At 39.7% G+C, this 22,083-nt stretch overlaps 1 protein-coding gene across 3 annotated transcripts in view; it reads left to right on the top strand.

Annotated features, from left to right (window-relative positions):
• The window catches only part of LOC126253215 (Werner syndrome ATP-dependent helicase-like), a 215,509-nt gene that overhangs the window by 51,944 nt on the left and 141,482 nt on the right, over window positions 1-22,083 (top strand). For 2 of the 3 annotated variants that reach the window (XM_049954396.1, XM_049954397.1), the window contains 2 exons: window positions 7,196-7,339; window positions 21,229-21,464. In XM_049954396.1, coding sequence (XP_049810353.1) covers window positions 7,196-7,339; window positions 21,229-21,464 — 380 coding nt within the window. The remainder of the gene's footprint in view (window positions 1-7,195; window positions 7,340-21,228; window positions 21,465-22,083) is intronic. The other variant, XM_049954398.1, reaches the window with a different exon arrangement.

Raw genomic sequence — 22,083 nt, 5'->3', positions numbered from 1 at the left:
GCCTTCTTTCTATGCAGACGACTTCTGCATTTTGTACTGCTGCTCTAGTACTGTTGTTGCTGAGCGGCACCTCCGGGGAGCCATCCACAAGGTGCAGTAATGGGCTCTAGCCCACGGCTTCCAGTTTTCAGCTGGAAAGTCGTGTGTCATGCACTTTGTCAGCATCGTACCGTTCATCCAGAACCCTCACTTTACCTCCACTGTAGTGGAGACATATCAGTTCGTAGGAATGGTTTTCGACGTTTGATTGACTTGGCTCCCTCATCTTCGTCAGCTTAAGCAGAAGTGCTGGCAGCACCTCAAGCCCCCCGTTGCCTGAGCAACACCAATTGGGGCGCAGATCACTGTATGCTGCTGCAGCTCTACAGAGCCCTTGTCCAATCCTGAATTGACTATGGGAGTGTGGTTTATGGTTCGGCAGCCACTGGGGGGTTCGATTAGTGACAGGAGCTTTAAAGACGAGTCCAGTGACCAGCGTACTGGTGGAGGCTGGAGTCACTCCACTGCAGATGAGACATGCGCAACTGCTCGTCAACTACGCAGCACAAATTCATAGTTCCCCTGAGCATCTGAATTACCATCTCCTTTTCCCACCTACAGCAGTCCATCTCCCGCATCGGCGGCCGAGATTGGGGCTAACGATTGCGGTTCACGTGCGAACCCTTGTCTCCGAACTGGAATCCTTCACTTTACCACCTCTACTTGCTGGTCCGTTCCCGTACGCCTCCATGGTGTACACCTCAGCCACAACTTCATCTGGACCTTTTGCATGGCCCTAAGGACTCCATTAATCCCGCCGCTCTCTGCTGTCACTTCCTCTCGATTCTTGACATGTTCCGGGGCTCTGAAGCGGTTTACATTGACGGCTCAATGGCTGATGGTCACTTAGGTTTCACATATGTTCATGGAGGACATATTGAGCAGCTCTCTTTGCCAGTTGGCTGCAGCGTTTTCACTGTAGAGCTGGCAGCCATATCTCGTACTCTTGAGTACATCCGCTTATGCCCTGGCGAGTCATTTCTCCTGTGTACTGACCCACTGAGCAACCTGCAAGCTATCGACCAATGCTACCCTCGCCACCCTCTGGTAGTGTCCATTCAGGAGTCCATCTATGCCCTGGAACAGTCCCGCCGTTCCGTGGTGTTTGTGTGGACCCCGGGACACGTCGGAATCCCTAGCAACGAACTTGCTGATGGTCTGGCCAAACAGATGACACGGAAGCCGCTTTTGGAGACAGGCATCTCCGAAGCTGACCTGCATTCTGTCTTACACCACAGGGTTTTCCAGCTTTGAGAGATGGAATGGCATAACAGCATGCACAACAAACTGTGTGTCATTAAGGAGGCCTCTCACAGGGAATCAGTTGTCCTCTGCCAGCTCCCATGTAGCTAACGCATGGTTACCTACTCCCTCACGAGGATCCACCTCAGTGTTGCTGTGGCTCTCAAATGACAGTCATCCACCTCTTGCTGGACTTGCCACTTTTAGCTGCTCTGCAGCAGTCTTTTAACTTTCCCAGCACCCTGCCATCCGTGTTGGGCGACAATGCCTCCACAGCCGCTTTAGTTTTACGTTTTATCTTTGAGAGTGGGTTTTATAATTCTATGTAGGTTTTAGTGCATGTCCTTTGTCCCTCTGTGTCCTCTGTGCCCTCTGTGCTTTTGGCTGGCTTTCCCTTTTTATTCTCGTGGTTGGCCAGCCACTGTAATCTGCTTCCATGTTTTACCCTATTCTGTTTCCAGCATCTCTCTGTTGTTCTCTTGGCCTCTTTTGTTCCTTTTAGTGTTTGTTGTCTTCCCTTCGTTCTTGTGGCTTTTCCTTTCTGTCCGTTTTGTGTTATATGTTTTGTCTGTTTTATTCTCACACTTGTGGCATTGTTTTATTAGGAACAATGGACAGATGACCTCATAGCTTGGTCCCTTCTCCCACCTTTAAACGAAGCAATCAACCAACACAGAGATCGCCCTGCTGATGCCAGCACCATTAATTTCCCACATATGCCAAAGAGTAGATGCCTGTCTACCTGTGACATGGATAATCCCGGCAATGGCCATCCTGCCAGCTGGCCTTTGCTGAGGCTGGGTGGCGCTCATGGGGAGAGGCTCTGGTTGGAGTGTGTGGCATCAGGGCGGATGACCCTCAATGTGGTCAAACACCAGCAGTCTCTAAGCATTCAAGGTCTCAGTTCAATGCAAGGAGGTATGACCCCCAACTCATTCCCCTCCCTGGCAACACCGTGGGAGGAACACCAGGCTAAATATAGAAGCAAACCTTATTCACCCCAGTACCTAGTATGTACAAAAGCTGATGGGGAATCTTTCCTGTCAATGAAGTGTCAGTTTTTTTGTGGACCATTTAGGGGACAAGTTTTGGGAGGTGGAGGGATTGTCCAAAATGCGATCTGGGTCAGTCCTAATAAAAACAGCATCCACTGCCCAGTCACACCTGTGACAAGCTGGGGGATGTTTCTTTTTCCATCACACTCTTTAGAGATTAAATATGGTCCAGGCTATTGTATTACACAGGGTTGTTCTTTTGCGGTACAATGTCAAGTTATGTGCCAACTTAGAGTGATGGCCGGCCGGAGTGGCAGTGCGGTTCTAGGCGCTACAGTCTGGAGTCGAGCGACCGCTACGGTCGCAGGTTCGAATCCTGCCTCGGGCATGGATGTGTGTGATGTCCTTACGTTAGTTAGGTTTAATTATTTCTAAGTTCTAGGTGACTGATGACCTCAGAAGTTAAGTCGCATAGTGCTCAGAGCCATTTGAACCATTTAGAGTGATGAGGTGTTCATTTCGTCCAGTGTGTCAATAGGGATCCAAAGGATAATCAGGTTGCCACCAGTGCCTTTATCTTGGCCTTTGAGGGTGACACAATACCCAAGAAGGTGGAGGTGATAGTATACTGATGCAATGTAAAGCCATACATCCCTCCCCTGATGGGGTGCTTTAAGTGTTGGAAGTTCAGGCATGTGTCTTTCCACTGTAATTCCAGCATCACATGTCAAGTTTGTGGATGTCCATCACATACCAAGTGCCCCACCTCTCATCTGTGTCAACTATGGAGAGCATCATTCCCCTTGCTCACTGGACTGCAGTGTTCTCCAGAAAGAAAGGAAAATCATGGAATATAAAACCCTGGATAATAAAGTATCAGGTGGAGTATGTGTCTATATCCTGAACTCAATATGTAGCAAACCTGTGCCCCATCAAACTCAACTTGAAGGTGTGGCTGTCAGGATAAAGTGGACACGGGAAATAACCATCTGCAATGTATATCTTCCTCCAGATGGTGAAGTACCCCTAAAGATATTGGCTGCAGTAATTAATCGACTCCCCAGACCTTTCCTACTTTTGGAAGATTTTAACATTTTTAACAATTTGCTGCCCAGGACTTCTCCCATCTATCCATTGGAGTGCACATGATGACTTGTGTGGTAGGGACCATTTCCCCATCTTTCTGTCACTCCACCAGCGTCATTCCCCAGGATGTGTACCCAGATATACTTTAAACAAGGCAGATGTTTCGAGACAATCCGACGCCGCGGCTATATAAAGCCCACCCTGCTGTCGCAGTCATTCAGTGTGGATAGTTTTGTTCAGTGCATGCTGCAGACGTGTTTAGTGTTCCGACTTTAGTGTCTAGTGGACTATTTTATATGACTATATTTTATTCATTTACTTTAGTCTCTTAGTGTATTGTGAATTAAGTTTGCAATGGATAAATTTGTTACCAAAAAGGTGCACTTGGATGTTGATGATACCACAGGTCAACATCCAGCAATTATTGTGTTGTCAATTACTTCGTCATCTTCAGGCAAGAACTGTTCACAGCGGAAACCTGGACAATCCGGTAAGGGAAGATCATTTCAGAAGTCTTTGTCGATCAAATATATATGGCTAGAATATGAAGCATCTACCAAAAAATCTGCAAAGAGGCAGATGCTAAAAATCTATTACAATTTTTAAAAAAAAAAAAGATTCATTTACTTCCGTAGGGTTTTCTAACTGTAAAAGGCTTTGGAAAAATTCCGTCTTTGTGAAAATACGTTTACGCATAAGAAAGGTGTTTGGAAACTAGTCTATCACCAACTGAAGTGTGGTCTCCCGTTTGAATGAACAGTTAGATAGTGATATGAAGAAAGGCCATTTAGCTCTTGAGACAAATTTTATTACGGTGCAATTTCTATACTGACAAGGACTAGCAATTAGAGGGCACGAAGATGTAAACTCAGATTTTTTCACTTGTTGCAACTCCGAAGGAATGACATACCTTAGTTTAAAGATTGGTTAGGGCATTCATGGTATAAGTGGACGTCCCACAATATTCAAAACAAGATCATTGATCTACTAGGAAAGTCTGTGTTGAGAAAGGTATTGGTTTCAATCAAGAAGACTGAACATTTTTCTATTATGGTTGACGAAACAAGTGATTCTTCGATTCACGAACAAGTGTCATTTTGTATTCGTATTGTCAATGACGCCTTAATCATCAACAAAGATTTTATTGGCTTATACAAGACCCCCAACACTGAATCAAAAACTCGGTTTAGTATTTTAAAAGATGTTTTTGCTCGTCTTGATTTGTCAATGGATAACTTAAGTGGACAGTGCTGTGACGGTGCCTCGAATATGAAAGGTAAGTTCAAAGTACTAAAAAAGTTAGTTTTGGATATACAACCAAAAGCACATTATGTGCACTGTGCTGCTCACCATTTAGACTTGGCAGTTAGTCTCCGCCGTCTTACGTCTATGAGGGATATTAAGGCTTTAGCCAAAGACTTGATAAACACCGTAAGGGAATCTAACAAAAGGCCAACGACCAATCTGGTCTACGACCCCTTTGCCTGACTCGATGGACTATGCGAGCTTCTAGTATCTTGAGAATATTGAAAAACTTGGAAGAACTTCTAGAGTTTTTTGAAATATTTTCTGCAGAGGACAAAACAGAGGCAGGTTACAAATGTGGAGGCTACCTTGTGTCAATGTTACAATTCAAGACTTATTTCTTTTTACACAATGAACCCATTAGAGGATGTCAATGAAAAAATTCAATGCCCTCATCTAAGTGCTGCTGATCTGGAAAAAATATATGATGGCTTGATTTGTATATTGAATGGAAGGCGTGATAGTTTTGAACACTTTTGGGAATTGTGTTTAAAAGAAAAACCTTCACAAGTTGATGGTCCTTCACTTCCTGGGAATCGAAGTATACTAAAGAAGTATGAAAACAATGAAGCCAGCTCTCCACACACTTTCAAAACCCCCAAAGGAATACTACAAAGCTATTTACATTGAAGTTTGTTAAATGGTGCAATCTTGCATTACTGAGTGGTTTGCTTCAACTGGACTCTCACAGGTCATTGCAGTTGAACAAGAGTGCTTGCTTTTAGTAAACAGAGGTGAAACAAATTTGGAAAAATCAACTGAGTATTTCAAAAATGACCTAGACATTGAGAGACTGCACTTACACTTGAATATGTTAGCCGATATCGCTAATAAAAACCAACTGGTCTTAAAAAAACATGCATGATGGTTAAGCTTCTCCAAGTAGTTCCAATGATGGCAGCAACAGCAGAACAGTCATTTAGCACCTTTTTTAGATGTCTGAAGTCGTATCTCCGATCAACAATGGGACAGAAGCGATTGAACAACTTGGCTGTTCTTCATGCCCACCGAGATGTTTTGGATGAATTGGATATCCGACCAGTCATCAACGACTTCATATTCAGTAATCCAGTCAGACAGTCGACATTTTCACCTTTCTAAAGACCCTCTAGCACTAATAATGGCATTTAGAGCAATATTAAAAATCTTTATAAAACAGAGAATTAAATACATACATAATGTTAAATCTTCAGTTTCAAAATATTAGTACTAGTTTAGTACTGTATTAATATAATACTATAATACTGTATTAGTTATTTTCAAATACTTAAATATTTTTAAGGTGTAAGACCCAACTAAAACCCGCTATTTACATACTTTTTCACTGAAAGTATTAGACATACTGTATTAACTTTATTAACTGTATTAAAGTATTAACTTTGAGATATTGTTTTTATTTAATGAACCCTGATCCTTATTCAAAGTAAGCTTAAATTAGCTATTTCACTTATTAATCAAAGTGCTATTACTGTGTGACAGGAATATTTTCTATTTTATTCTTTTAATGATAGTTTAGGATTTATTTGAATACAATTTCAGTCTTTATATTCACTGCTCTGTAATAGTCTATAAGCATGATTATTACTGTAAATTAAATTAGCTTTTTACGAAAATACCATGCATGTTTATGTTTTGTTTCTTTTTACAAAGCCAAAAAATGTGTCAGGCTTTTTGAGTTTCCCAGAGTGTCGAGTTATCAAGAGTCCAGTTTTTGGGGTTCTAATGTTGATTACATGACTCTAAAATGCTTAAAAAAACTTTCAAACTCGCTATTTTTCATCTAAAATTTAGAAAATTTCTCGAGACAAGACCCCCCCCCCCCCAGCAATTTTTTATAAGTTGGTGCCCCTGGTGATGACAGTGGTATTTTTCAAAGAAGATTTCTCCTGTTTATAGTACATTACTACTTTTCATATAGCTTTACCTGCCATGTACCTAACAGAGTTATCCGTTTCTGAATCTAGATTACTTGTAGAAAGAGTAGCGAATAAGGTTCATTTTTTTTTTTTGATAGGATTTCCAAGTTCTTTCTTTATGTTGAAAAGGATTTTGATGTATATTTTCTACCAGAGTACACACTCCAAATACGAGACAAGGAGACAGAGTCTACATGACTATTATTTTCGTGTCTTGCCTTGTGACTGTGTAAGTCACTGTTCAACTGAAACCATTAAGGAGTAAATGCCATTAAGGAGTAAATGTATTGGGGAGTGAGTGTAATAATGTCAAGATCCTTAAAAAGGCTTCTCAGTGTGTACAGTTATCTACTTTCCACTATATTCTTACTTCTCACATCTGTTGAATAAACATTTTATTTGCTTTAAGTGCGCTACCCCAGGATACAATTCGATAAGACAACAGGGAGTGAATCAATTAATGATTCTTTTGTCTGTTCACATTACATTACGTTTGTTTGATATGTTGGCTACTAGCCTTTGTACCAACTGCTGATAATTTGTAAGTTTGTCTAATGGTAGAAATTGATGATAAATAAGATACTTTATATATTAGTGTCATTGTGTTTCCAGAAAAAGAGAGATTGCTGTGCTGTGATGGCTACAGGATATGGTAAAAGTTTACTTTACCAGTATCCTCCAGTGTACAGCCAAGGACTTTCACTTGTTATTACACCGCTCATATCACTTATGGAAGATCAAACATGTGCATTGCAGGTAATTTAAATACAAAACTGTAGAGAATTTTAAATCTATTTGTGATTTCTCTGTTGTGTTTTGTCACCTTGTCTGCTGAAGGACAACACATCAATTTTAATAAAATGCCTGTTTCTGTTTTTGTTAGTTACATTTAACTATCATACTTAGTAAATACCATGTTGCTGAGATAGTGAAGAACACCTACAGCTGTGTAATAACTCTTGTCAGTTTGACTATATATTACAAGAAACCAAAAGTATAGTTTTAGAACTGCAATAAAATGCTGGAACTCATGTATAGAATCAATGCTAACATCTCCCAGTTAAGGGTAAAGAAGAATGGGCTAACTGGGCCATAATTTTACTACATGAATTTAATCCTTTTTTCTTTAAAGCAAGGTTTTCCAATGTTTTATTCAAGATAATCTTTAAGGTACTCTTTTGTTATAGAATGAAACTTTCTTGTTAAAATACTCTATTTGAAACACTCTTTAAATGTTTGTTGTAGGAAAGTTCTGTTAGAATGTATACTTGTGGATTAAAGGACACCATTGACTAAAAAGTGGAAACATTGAGTTCTCAATAGGCACATACAAAGAGAAAGAAAACTTGCTAGCTTTCATGGCTAAAGCGTCATAGGCAGGCAGCCGGATTTCCAGATATGAATGCAGGGTGGTAGGTGTATGGGCTGGCTTATGATACACAGTTGTTAGAGCCAGTGGGAGCAGCATACACTGAAGATGATGTGGGGATGTGAATTGGGAGAAGATGATATAGGATGGAGGAAGGGAAACTGTTGGACGGAGGGTATGGGAACAGTGGGTTTATGGAGATAGAGTGCAGGATGATTTCGGCAGTGAAGTATGTGTTGCAGGAATAAAAGTCCGTCCCGCATAGTTCGAAACCAGTGATGAAGTGAAGGATCCAGATGGCCTGGGTTGTGATGCAGCATTTGAAATTGAGCATGTTTATGTGACCGTGGTTGGTCCACTTCATTCTTGACAACAATTTGTCACTGGCCATTCATCCTGGTGGACAGCTGGTTGATAGTCATACCAGAATAAAAAGCTGTGCAGTGTTTGCAGCAGAGCTGCTATGATGTGGCTCCTTTCACAGGTGGCTCAGCTCTGATGGAGTAGGATGAATGTTTGTGTTAAAGAAAAATTAAAACAAAACAAAACATTCTCCCTACATGGGTCCAGTTACCTCAAGGTTTTGGGGTAACTGGACCCAGCCAGTCTATACTCCATAGAAGCTGTATTATTCTGATTCAGGGCATCTGTACCTGTTGTTGAACAGTAAAGTTACACAGAAAAATTCGCTCAATTAAATAGTTCCATTATTACCAGTGTCGAAAGTGATGTATTACTGGCAGGTGTTTGTAGTAGTAATACTTCGATTAATTGTAAAATGTGAATCTTATGAGGTGCGCAATGGACTAGTTTGCTGTCCAGTTCCTGCTAACATAGTAAGTCACTCACATTTGGTGATTTCTTCATAATCTTATCTGCCCTGAATGTTCTTCAGCTGAGAAAGCTATGTATATAAACCTAGCTGTACTACATACGTCAACAGGATGGAAATGATTTAATTTTTCCAAGACTGACTAAATTACCAAATGAATGAAAGGTGTGGAATTTAAATTCCATTATACTGTCACTTTTATGAACAGTTGTTTGCTACTGAGTTCAGAAACTAAAGGGCCAATATTTAATACAGTTTGTAATACAGTTTCCACACGCACAACACATTTTTTCTGTCTAGTAGCCCATTTAAGGTTTTACCTAGAACTGATAGTGAAAAGACACAGTATAAAGTTATCAGTTACAGTTGCACATTATATTACATGGAATATTTTGTCCTTCGATAGAAAGTTTCCCTTTGCACAAAAGAAATAATCTGAAATTTCCATATAAATCATATACATTTTTCCTGAAAAATGTTCTGATACTTCACACAAAATTCTCAATTTCACCATTACACAAACCTAATAGAATTTTATAGAGCTCAATGCAACACAGCCAGTCACCACAAGCTGCCACCAACTCCACACAACTGTTCATGAAATATCTCTCTGACTGACTTAATCCCAAAGTAGCCAATCGGCTTTTGATTATAATCTGCACAATCCAGTACATTTTTACCTTAGACCAATCCTGTTCTGAAATCTTTCAATGAAATTACCAAAGAATTCAAACAAATTAGCCTCACCTTTAATTGGTACGACTGAAATGAGTTTTATAATCCCAAAGTATTAAGAACTGGCTGCTTTACAGTTAACATCTTCACCCATGTATGTGACTCACATCAGAATTGCACAGTCAGATTTCCATGCTCATGCTCACTTTGTCATTTACTATTTCAATAATTCATATTTCACATGTATGCCACATTTATTCCTTCATTCACTCACACAACAAAACAAATGAAATACATATTATTTGACAGAAATCATCATATAAACAAAATGAAATTGCTGTGTAAAACTGTGTTTTTCATAAATGTGATTTATTATGTTACTGAATGGTCAGATATTCATTTGACCTCCCTCACTGACTTCTACACAAAACATGTTAACCTGTCTTATCAATGTAAACACTGTTCGGCCTTCTACATTGACAGGACTACCACCAAATTATCAATTATGATGAATGAACAGGGGCATAGGGTGTATACTGGCAACTCGCAATATCCTGTTGCAGAGCATGTTCTACAGCATGACTCCATGACGCCATGAACTCGGCACCTGTTTCACCACATGCGCCATCTGGATTCTTCCCCCACACACCAGTTTCTCAGAACTCCGCAGGTGGGAACTAGCATTACAACATGTCCTTGGTTCTTGCAACCCACCTGGCCTTAATATACGTTAATTTTTTCCGTCTCAGCATTTATCCACTGTAACTAATCTTTGCTTTACTTCATTTTAGTTTTCTACATCTTTCATTGTCTTTCACATCTATTTTTCACCACCAATGTGTTAGTAGTAATCTCTGTCTTGCATATTAGCCTGTCTTCCGCCTTTAAGCTCTCAGGTTTTCAAATCTCATCCGATGCTGTCCCCAACAATCAATCTTTCTTTCCCATCCTGTACGGTCAGTCTCCCCTGACACCCGGTTCTGGGTGACTTTCCCAAAATATATCCCTTTTCCTAGACATCTCCAGCCCTTTTCCTTCACCCTTCTTCCTTCCCCTTCAACCTTTCTTCCTGAAGAAGCCAATGTCTCTGAAAGCTTGCCAATTACAACAATCTTTTATGTGTTTGTTCTGCTGCTGCTTGGTGAGTAGATGTTTTATCTATCCATTTAAATAATTTTGTCAATAAATTACACATGGGTTGATCTGAATACAATGAGAATGTTAAATACTTTCAGGTTTCTTTTTTTTAAAAAAAGTGAATGGGTTTCCATGAATGAAAAAATAAGAAAAGCCATTCCATGCGTGATTGTTGATTTTTGAATAATGATTGTAGTGTGTTCTGTTTGATGTGACACTTCACAATATCCAGAATGTCCTGATGACAGCCCAAAAACCCATTTTTTCCATTGTTCATCTTTTGGAAATAAATAAAATGACACCACCACCGCCTCTGACTTCTCATGATGTGTACGCCTTCTCTCATGTGCCATTAACATAATGTTTTACTGTGCAGTGAGGGATGCTGCAGAAAACAGGCACATCACAATTAATCTTATTTTCATTTTTCATGTTATCAAGGGCTTATTTCAGGTCTTCAGCTAAGTAACTAACTTTAGCACCTTTTTGTGTTTTTCTCCTGTATGTCTGCACCATGATCTATGCTAATTAAAAGTTGCATTAATTTCATTATGAAGATTACCTTCAAATTTATTTTTAATCTACATTTAATTATTGCAGTAGGGCTGTAAAAGTTACTTTAAAAATGGGGTAAATGGTTCCTTTAAGGGACAACTGGATCCACATGGCGCATTTGGCTCAGTAGCCTTGTTTCATAAATCTGTTGGGGTTATCTGGGCCACCCATACTAGAATTTAAATGCTTACTCAAGAATCAGAAACAAGCACTTGTCAAAACAGTCAATAGGAAATGAACACTTACTGGGTTGGTGTGAGAATCCATCGAATCTCCCATTACACCATGTTGTGGAGAAAACAGTTGAAAACTTTACAGCCTAGCTATGCCTGACAGATGTTCATGAATGATATTCACGGTATTAAACAATGGAAACTCCAGGTATGAATATCAGCAATGTAGGAAAAGACAGATTGGTACTTATCATAAAGAAGACACATTAGGTTGCAGACAGGCATAATCAAAATTTCTGCCTGCATCCTACATGACAGTAGCATTCTGGCCCGAGTTGCTGGAGCCGGCGGTCATGTGTGCATGTGGTGTGCTTGCTAGTGTGTATGAATGGTGTTTGTTACTCTTTTGCTGATGAAGACTGTGGCTGAAAGCTATGTGAATGCCTTTTAATTGTGCCTGTCTGCAACTTAATGGGTCGTCTTTACAGTAAGTTTCAGTGTATCGTTTTTCAAAGTTAAAATACTTAATTCTCTTCTGGTGGTGATATAAAGAATTAAATAGCCACTTGGTTCTTGGGGAAAGACACTATGTCCTAGTTATCCCTGTGGGCCAGTTACTTGTGCTTCCTTATTACCTTCATTCTAGGTTGAGCAATTTGAAAAAGATGTAGCTGCTTGGGAGGAGGGCCATAACAACTGATTTTTGTGTACAGAAATAGAAAGAGGGAGAACAGGATATGTAGACCAAGGAGGGGCTACAGAAATGCCGGGAGGAAAGAGAGGGGGAACATATGGCCCATTAGAGCCAGTTTCAAAATGTGAATTAATAATGTTAACAATACAAAACGGTGTGCGTGAAAGAGATGAAGAGGAGGGAGATTGCTTCTTGGGGGAAGAAGAGGACTGCAGTGGATAAAGGTATGAGAGGAAAAGATGAGGGAGGGGAACAGCAAAAAGTTACTGGAGAGGAGGCTGGGAGTCGAGGATGGCAGCTCGTGGAGGTTCAGACGAAAGCAGGTGCGAGAATAATGGATATATATGAGGGGTGCTTGCTGCTGCAGGATTGGCTGGCTGTACACAAATTTAGCGTGAAGCAATGCTGTGATGCTGCTGCTGCTGCTACACTACTACTGATGCTAATACTAATATTCATAATGGGCATAGAAATGGGTGATTCACATGCCATTAATATCCTGGGTAGCAGCATTTTTCATATCCTTATGTACTTTAATTTCAATTATGGGAACGAACATATGGAGAATAAGTTCACAGAATTTATTCTGACAATAATAATAGAACTTAGTAAAGGATACTTACACCTTATTGGCAAGTTGGTGGCACATTTTGAGGGTTGGTTGTAAATATCATGCCACATAGGTAACACGAAATCATGTTACATGGCAGATGACCAGATTTTGATATTGACTGATGTAAACTGCTATTTTAACACATCAAATAGGTCATGACAGAGATTCAAGGCAATTCCCTGTGTTTTTTCACTGATCTTAACTTTCTTTTTTAAGTCTGGCCTTGAAAAATCGCAATGTTGTCCCACTGTCTCAGTCATAGTATCGAGAACTCTCAAGGCAGTATATAAAATATAAAAATTAACACTTATCTTTCATCTGAAGACATAAAATAAATGACTAAGGACTAATTGCAGATTATCTTTGCTAATTGATGGGGTTGATAAAATAGTATTTTTTGGGTGTACAGGTACATTTTACAGTTTATAATAACCATGACTAAGGCATGATGAGGGTCTCATTACGACTGGGTGCATAATAAGAGGTTATTCCAGGGAGTACCAGAAGGATTTTTGTTACTGTCGATATCCTCTTCATTTTGAGATGGTACACTGTGATAAGGAAAACATTTTATTTTGTAATTTTGGGGGGGCATCATTCGCTTTGGGCTATACCACTTTACCTGAGAAATTTACACATTCACAAATTCATCAGTGTCATTTCAAGGTGTAAGCCACCTACAACATTGCTGACACTTTCAGTGAGAAAATTGTGTCTTCAGAACAGGCATGTCACTTAAAATACCTGTATTTGTTCTGCTGCTAACTCTCCTAGCAGCTTATTATAGTTTGATTAAAATAACTGTGATTGATGTGTGAGTGTGTCGAGTGGTAAGAACCAGGGTGTCAAGCGGTAAGGGCCAGCTACTGGCCAATTGCAGTTCTTTCTCCATCACCACATGCTCGCTTTGTTGCCTGTTTAATAGGTACTGGCAGAGGCTGCGAAATGGCAACACTGTCCCCTGCCACTACAATCTGTCAATCACAAAGTTATTTATTCAAACATTACATAATTTGCTGTGTGAACAGTAGATACCAGACTGGATTTGCCACTACTTTTTAATTGAAGGACAGGTTGAAACTAGAGAAAAAGTCATAACAAGGTGATGGGTGTAATAATTTTTTAGAATGTGTAAATTCTCAGTCTCAACATGCCTATAAATTTCTTGTTACTATCAGACAAACAGCTGCAATGCATTTGTTCTAATTTTATCTCTCTTAAATTTAGTAGCTCATTCTAAGACAATCCACATAATATCATTTTATCTGCGCTACTTGCTAAAACACAATGCAACCTGACATGTGGGGTAGCGAGAAAATCAAGAGAATGAAAGCAGGAGGTTTGAACACCAAGTAGGTGATGAATCGAGTTTTCTCTTAACTCTGTAAATGCTCACAAATGGGTACGGGCAAGGCATTTGTGTCATGAGTGCATAAATGTGCAGAGACAACTAGAGCTTGAATTAATTTCTTCAGAATGTTACTGTGTCACCAAGTTACAGGAACTTGGAATTTTGTCTTGACAGAACACCAAGACAAATGCAGGCAGAACGTAGGCTTCAGTAGCAACATCTACATCTACATGCTTACTCTGCAATTCACACTTAAGTGCCTGGCAGAGGGTTCATCAAACCATTTTCATACTACTTCTCTACCATTCCACTCTCGAATGGTGCATGGAAAAAAGGAACACCTAAGTCTTTCCGTTCAGGCTTTGATTTCTAATTTATTATGATGATCATTTATCCTTACATAGGGGGATGTCAACAAAATATTTTCACATTCGGAAGAGAAAGTTGGTGATTGAAATTTCGTAAATAGATCTCGCTGCAAAGCAAACCACCTTTGTTTCAGTGACTGCCACCCCAACTCGCGTATCATATCAGCGACTCTCTCACCCCTATTGCCCAGTAACACGAAATGAGCTGCCCTTCTTTGCACTTTTTCGATGCCCTCTGTCAATCCTACCTGGTAAGGATCCTATACCACGCAGCAATATTCCAGCAGAGGATGGACAAGTGTAATGTAGGCTGTCTCTTTAGTGGGTTTCTCACATCTTCTAAGTGTTCTGTCAACAAAGCACAGTCTTTGTTTTGCCTTCCCCACAATATTATCTATGTGGTCTTTCCAATTTGAGTTGCTCATAATTGTAATTCCTAAGGTATTTATTCGAATTGACAGCCCTTAGATTTGTGCAATTTGCCATATACTCAAAATTTATCGGATTTCTTTCAGTACACATGTGGATGACCTCGCACTTATCTTTGTTTAGTGCTAATTGCCACTTTTTGCACCGTACAGAAATTCTCTCTAGATCATTTTGTAATTGGAATTGATCGTCTGATGATTTTGCTAGATGGTGAATTACAGCATCATCTGCAAACAGATTCAGGGAGCTGCTCAGATTATCACCTAGATCGTTTACATAAATCGGGGACAGCAGAGGGCCTATGACACTACCTTGTGGAATGCCAGATATCACTTCTGTTCTGCTTGATAATTTACTGTCTATCACTACGCACTGTGACCTCTCTGAGAGGAAATCACGAATCCAGTCACACGACTGAGACGATACTCCATATGCACGCAATTTGATTAATAGTTGCTTGTGAGGAATGGTATCAAAAGCCTTCTGGAAATCTAAGAATATGGAATCGATCTGAGATTCCTTGTCGACAGCACTCATTACTTCATGGGAATAAAGAGCTAGCTGTGTTGCACAAGAATGATATTTTCTGAATCTGTGTTGGTTATGTATCAATAACAATATAAGAGAAGGAAAGTTGCTACTCACCATATAGCGGAGATGCTGAGTCGCAACAGGCACAATAAAAAGATTCACACAATCATAGCTTTCGGCCATTAAGGCCTTTGTCAGCAGTAGACACACGTACACACACGCGCTCACACACACTCACGCAAGCGCAACTTGCACACATGTCTGCAGTCTCAGAGAGCTGAAACTACACTGTGAGCCGCAGCACCAATGCATGATGGGAGTGGCGACTGGGTGGGGGTAAGGAGGAGGCTGGGGTGGGGAGGGGGAGAGATAGTATGGTGGGAGTGGCGGACAGTGAAGTGTTGTAGTTTAGACGGAGGGTAGGAGAGAAGATGCGGAGGGGGTAAGTAGCAGAAAGGAGAGAAATAAAAATAAAAAGAAATTAAAAGACTGGGTGTGGCGGTGTAATGACAGCTGTTTAGTCACAAACGAAGGTTGAGGCCAGGAGGGTTATGGGAACGTAGGATGTATTGCAGGGAAAGTTCCCACCTGCGCAATTCAGAAAAGCTGGTGTTGGTGGGAAGGATCCATATGGCACAGGATGTGAAGCAGTCATTGAGATGAGGGGTATCATGTTTGGCAGTGTGTTGCATTCCATCCTGGATTTTCCATTGTTTGATTATGTATCAGTAAGTCATTTTCTTCAAGGTGATTCGTAATGTTCGAGTACAGTATATGCTCCAAACTCCTACTGCAAATTGAGGTCAGTGATATGGGTCTGTAATTCAATGGGTTATTCCTATTTCCTTTCTTGAATATTGGTGTGACCTGTGCTACTTTCCAGTCTTTGGGAACAGACCTTTCATTAAGTGCGCGGTTGTATATGATTGCTTAGAAAGGTGTCTGCATACTCTGAAAGGAACCTGATTGGTATACCATCTGGACCGGAAGACTTGCCTTTCTTAAGTGATTTGAGTTGTTTCACAACACCTAAGATATCTACTTTTATGTCACTCATGCTAACAGCTGTTCTGGCTTAGAATTCTAGAATATTTACTTCATCTTCTTTCGTGAAGGAATTATGGAAAACTGTATTTAGTAACTCCGGTTTAGTGGCACCATCATCTGTACATTTCCATCCCAATAATGTCCATGAAAAATATTTTGTTTTAGTACAATTCAAAATGGTTCAAATGGCTCTGAGCACTATGGGACTCAACTGCTGCGGTCATTAGTCCCCTAGAACTTAGAACTAGTTAAACCTAACTAACCTAAGGACATCACAAACATCCATGCCCGAGGCAGGATTCGAACCTGCGACCGTAGCGGTCTTGCGGTTCCAGACTGCAGCGCCTTTAACCGCACGGCCACTTCGGCCGGCAGTACAATTCATTGCCCAAAGAATACCATAATGAGTAATGATAGCTACAAAAACCATATCATTATTTGATTGTGGAAAAGGCTAGAGTGAGTTTCAGTGGATCATTCCATATTTTTAATATCTTAAAAATAGAAATTTAAAGAGTGTCAGTAAGTAAGGGGGAAAAATGGTGTTGGTTTTTTTTTTTTTTTTAATTTAGTATACTTTCCAGTTAAAGCTACATCCTTTGTCAAAAGAAAATATTTGTAGCTTACTGACAATTCGATTTCTGACTTGTGCAGAAAAGTAGGATCTATTCAAACTAGACAAAAATTATAATTTATATAATAATTATTGTGCCATTAAGCTATAGAAAGATTGATTACTGGCCTTGGGATGTTTGTGTGATATACGTGTCATTGGCAGTGATGGAACAGAGTGCCAGATGGTAAATGAATTGAAAGTGTTGGTCTGTCTTTTTAGTGGATATGCAGTGCCAAGACATTATGGAGCATCCTATGTGCTTGGACTTGATCAATCTTGCAACATACGTAATTATAGGAGCCCAGGAAATAGTGTGAAAAGGGAGACAGTCAGGAGGCAGAGTGTTTGAGAAAAGTTTAGATATTTGAGGAGTTGGTGGAGCTCATGCCTTAGTTTGGACATGAAATCACAGCCATAAGACAAGGTGATGGAGATGCCTGTCAACAAGTGCACCATCTCTGTCAGCTACCAAGCAGGCTGAAGCAATGGTTAGCACACTGGACTTGCATTTGGGAGGGTGATGTTTCAAATCCCCGTCCAGCCGTCCAGTTTTAGGTTTTCTGTGATTTCCCTAAATCATTCCAGGCAAATACTGTGATGGGTCTCATCTCTAATGACCACGCTGTTGACGAGATGCTAAACTGTAATCTTCTTTACAACCTTTTCCATCAGCTAATCATTGTGGTTCATAATGACAGTAGTGAAGTCTTTGTCTTTGGGGATGATGATCTGGTCAAGATATTTTTGAGGTGCTGGAGGAATGTTCTTTCTTTTGAAGTTGTTTTCTTGGTCTTAATGTAGAGAGGTGTAGGAGAGGGTGGTGCAGAAGGAGATTTGTAATTTCTGGAAGGTAATCGAAGCAAGCTTACGTGGTAGTGGGGAACGATCACAGTTAGAAAGAGGTACAGACTTGGTGAAGCAGTTATTAGGTTGGTACATAAGCTCGTAGCATTTTTGTTTTGCATGTTGCTATGGCTTTATTTATCGACTGCCATTTTTTATTTGTAATTCACTGTTGCTATCTGATTTTACATATTGTCATTTTGTCATTTGGATGTAGTGAGTGGTGCTGTGGACATTAGAAAATGGATTGCCAAGTGGAGAAATCTTAACATTTCTGAGATATTCTTCTTTGCTAGTTCAATAGAGGGGTGACAGCAGCTGAGGCAGCCAGAAACATTTGTGTCATGCATGGGGATAATGCCATTGGACAGAGCATGTCAATAAAATGGTTTTCTCATATTAAGGAGAGGCGTTTTGAAGTTAGAGACTCTCCACATCCAGGAAGACCTTCAGGGTTTGATGAAGATCATTTAAACACATCAATCCACAATGATACATATCAGATTAGATTAGATTAGATTAAAGTTCTCGTTCCATAGACCCAAAAAATGAGATGATTCTCGTGGGTGTGGAACAGTCAGAAAATATAACATAAAATATTTGAATATAATACTTACTACTCTGATCATTTTTCAGGAGATTGTCGAAATATATGAATACAATGCGGTAAAATTGAACAGCTAATATTTACAGAATTAACATTCTGTCTGAATGAAACACTGTTATACACTATTAATAACTTCATCATACAGAAAATTCCTAATCTTGACTGTTGTGACCAAGCGTTGTCAGAACTGAAATCTAACAGATATTTTTACTTAAGCTGGCTTGACAGTCTCTGTTAAGATATTCATCTACGGAGTAGAAGGAGTTGCCTATCAAAAAGTCTTTCAAACTCTGTTTAAACAGTGTTTTATCTGAAACCAAGTTTTTAATAGCTGTTGGCAATTTATTGAAAATGTGTGTTTCTGAACATTGGAGCCCTTTTTGGACCAAGGTAAACGATTTTAGGTCTTTATGTAGATTGTTTTTGTTCCTGATATTGATACTACATATTGGGCTATTGGTTGGAAATGGAGATGTATTACTTGCAACAAATTGCATTAAGGAATAAGTATACTGAGAAGCAGTGGTTAGAATACAAAGTTCCTTGAACAGGTTTCTACATGATGTTCTTGAATGCACACCACAAATGATTCTTATCACACACTTTTCCACGCTAAAAACTTTTGCTCAGTTTGATGAGTTGCCCCAGAATATGACCCCATATGACATAATAGAATGAAAGTAAGCAAAGTACGCAAGATTTTTTAAATTTATATCTCCTACACCTGACATCATTCTCACTGCAAATACAGACTTGTTTGGGCACTTCAGCAATTCTGTGGTATGCCCTTCCCAACTGAATTTACGTCGAGTTGTAATCCTAGAAATTTAACACTGTCAACCTCTTTGATCTGCATGTCTTCATATGTTGTACACATGTTGGAAGCAAATCTCTTACAGGTTCTGAACTACATGTAGTGGGTCTTCTCAAAGTTTAATAACAGTGAATTAGCTTTAAACCACTTATTAATTCAGTGAAAATTTGATTAGCAGCTATTTCTAAATCTGTACTTGATTTGCCACTTATTGCAATATTTGTATCCTGGAGGGGGGGGGGGGGGGAGATTAGTGTTTAACGTTCCGTCGACATTTGTATCCTCTGCAAGCAAAACAAACTTAGCATCTGGCAATGTAACAGATGAGAGGTCATTAATGTACACAAGAAAAAGCAGTGGACCTCAAGATGGAACCTTGAGAAACACCACATGTAACTAATTCCCAGTCAATGGAGACTGACTGCTTACTGCACAGGTATTTCGCAACAACACCCTTTGTTTCCTGTTAGATTGATAAGACTCAAACCATTTCGCAGCACTGCCAGTGACACCATAATATTCTAATTTACTTAAGAGAATGCTGTGGTTCACACAGTCCAAGGCTTTTGACAGGTCAAAGAAAATGCCAGCAGCCTCTAATTTATTATCTAATGAATTAAGGATATTCTTGCTGTAAGTGTAAATAGCTTTCTCTATATCAGAACCCTTAATAAATCCAAACTGTGACTTGGACAATATATTATTTCCAGTCAGATGTGTAAGCTGGCAAAAGTGAAATTGGTCATAGTTTGATGGTATCTCTTTATCCCCCTTCTTGTAAAGATGCTCAACTTCAGCATATTTTAGCCAGTCTGTAAATGTTCCGCTGATAAGACACTGATTACACAAATAACTACTGTGTACTCAAGAATAGGTACATGTGATGAACTTTTATCATTCCACCTTTGTGCAACATTTGCACACAATGGGAAGGGTTCAAAAATCAGATTTATGGGTGCGATATGCACTAAGCCAAAATTACATAAATCAGTGGGTGGCTGTATGTACATTTGTGTTTGTGCATCATCAGTTGGCTCATGAACAAGAATGACCATTCCTATCGTGTTCATTACTGGTGACAATAAATGATGTCTTTACACCAAACTAAGGAAAAAAATAACTGATTGAACCCAAACAAAGCAGCAACTCCCCATACAAAGACCTGTGTTGCATCCACAAAAGATAATGTCAAATATATGATGGAACAATGGCAGTATGATGTACTATGAGTTGCTTCCCCAAGGTGTAACCATCACTGTTGACATTTATTGTTAACAACAGAGATGTCTTGCACGTGCAGTCCAAGAACAACTACCGGGAAAACTGCGTGAAATGATGCTGTACCACAATAACGCCCATACCCACCTTATTCACCTGATCTTACGCACTCAGATTTTCACCTTTTCTGTTTTCTGTTGTACAGCCTTCAAGGAACTCCCTTTCCAAGTGAAAGTATGCTTCGAACATGGCTTGACGAGTTCTTCACTTCAGAACCACATGATTTCTACAATTGAGGAATTGAAACATTGCCCCAGAATTGACAGACTGTTGTAAGTGGTGAAGGAAAATATGGGTATCTAGTGTTTATTAAAACTCTGGAAAAAATTCTACAGACTTGTGCACCAACCCAATACATTTCTGGCTGTGGGCTGATTCGTACCACTAGGTGAGGTTGCATGGAAATATTTCCAATGCATAAATAGGTGGTTATTAAGCCTCGCATGACTGAATGTGGATTTGATGATGAAGGCATTGCTACTGCAGAGTAATGGAAAATCTCTAGAACTGATATTTTTTGAGGACAGGTTGATTGAGTCAGATGTCCGTCTGTCCTGGGTTCTGCAGGTCAGTAAGGGAGGCACTAGGAGTGTGGCAGGTCTTGCAAGCATGTAGCGCAATGTTGGACAGCTGATGGGAGATTTTCTGTGTTATTTTATGCAGTCTCAGGTAATACTGTTTTCAGACTCAAGAGATGTGTTTTGGCTTTTCAGGTGCTAAATATCCCAGCAACATTCTTAGGATCTGCTCAGAAACAATCAGGGCAAGTTATATCAGCAATGTTGGCAGGGAAGTATAGAGTTGTTTATTTAACACCTGAATTTTGTTCAGGCGACCTTGGACAGCAAGTTCTGAAGGACCTATCTGAGTCTGGCATGTTGACACTTGTTGCAGTCGATGAAGCTCATTGTATAAGTCACTGGGGACATGACTTCCGTAGCAGTTACAGGTATTAATGTTACAGATACAGTTATATTCTTATATATATTAAATGTATAAAGAATTAAAATACCTATTACAGACTGAGAAAATATTAGAGAGAACAACAATATTCAAGAGAGCAAATCACAAATTAAAGTTTTATATTGCCACCTGATTGTTGTTGTTGTTGTTGTTGTGGTGGTGGTGGTGGTGGTGGTGGTGGTCATTGTATCTGTATGTATTTGTGTAATGAGCACACTACAGGGCAAGGCATCAAAGGCCACCTCAGATATATCCAGAATGAGTAAATACATCGAGGTGCAGATTTTGCTGAGTAAGGGTGGACAATTTGATGAAATTTCACTGAAGCAAGTAATTTTTAACATTTATAGCTACTCATTTATTTCACTAACTTTTTTGTGGAAATGTACAGAGTTGGACTAAATGATTCATTGGGTTTCAAAGCACTGTTTATTAACAAATATATGACATAGAGAGATGGATGATGCATGAAAGGATACACACACAGCAAGTTTCTGGTACATTCTACAAATGGTCAACATGTTTGGCCTTGGTCACCAGGCACACATCCAAATGGTAATCCAGTTCGATCCATAATCGCACTTGCACATTTCCGTCAGTGTCCA

This window comes from Schistocerca nitens, chromosome 4 (assembly GCF_023898315.1).
Source record: "Schistocerca nitens isolate TAMUIC-IGC-003100 chromosome 4, iqSchNite1.1, whole genome shotgun sequence".
In the NCBI taxonomy this organism is placed as follows: domain Eukaryota; kingdom Metazoa; phylum Arthropoda; class Insecta; order Orthoptera; family Acrididae; genus Schistocerca; species Schistocerca nitens.
The sequence above is the reverse complement of the archived record's forward strand: the minus strand, read 5'-3'. Positions and strand labels throughout refer to the sequence as shown.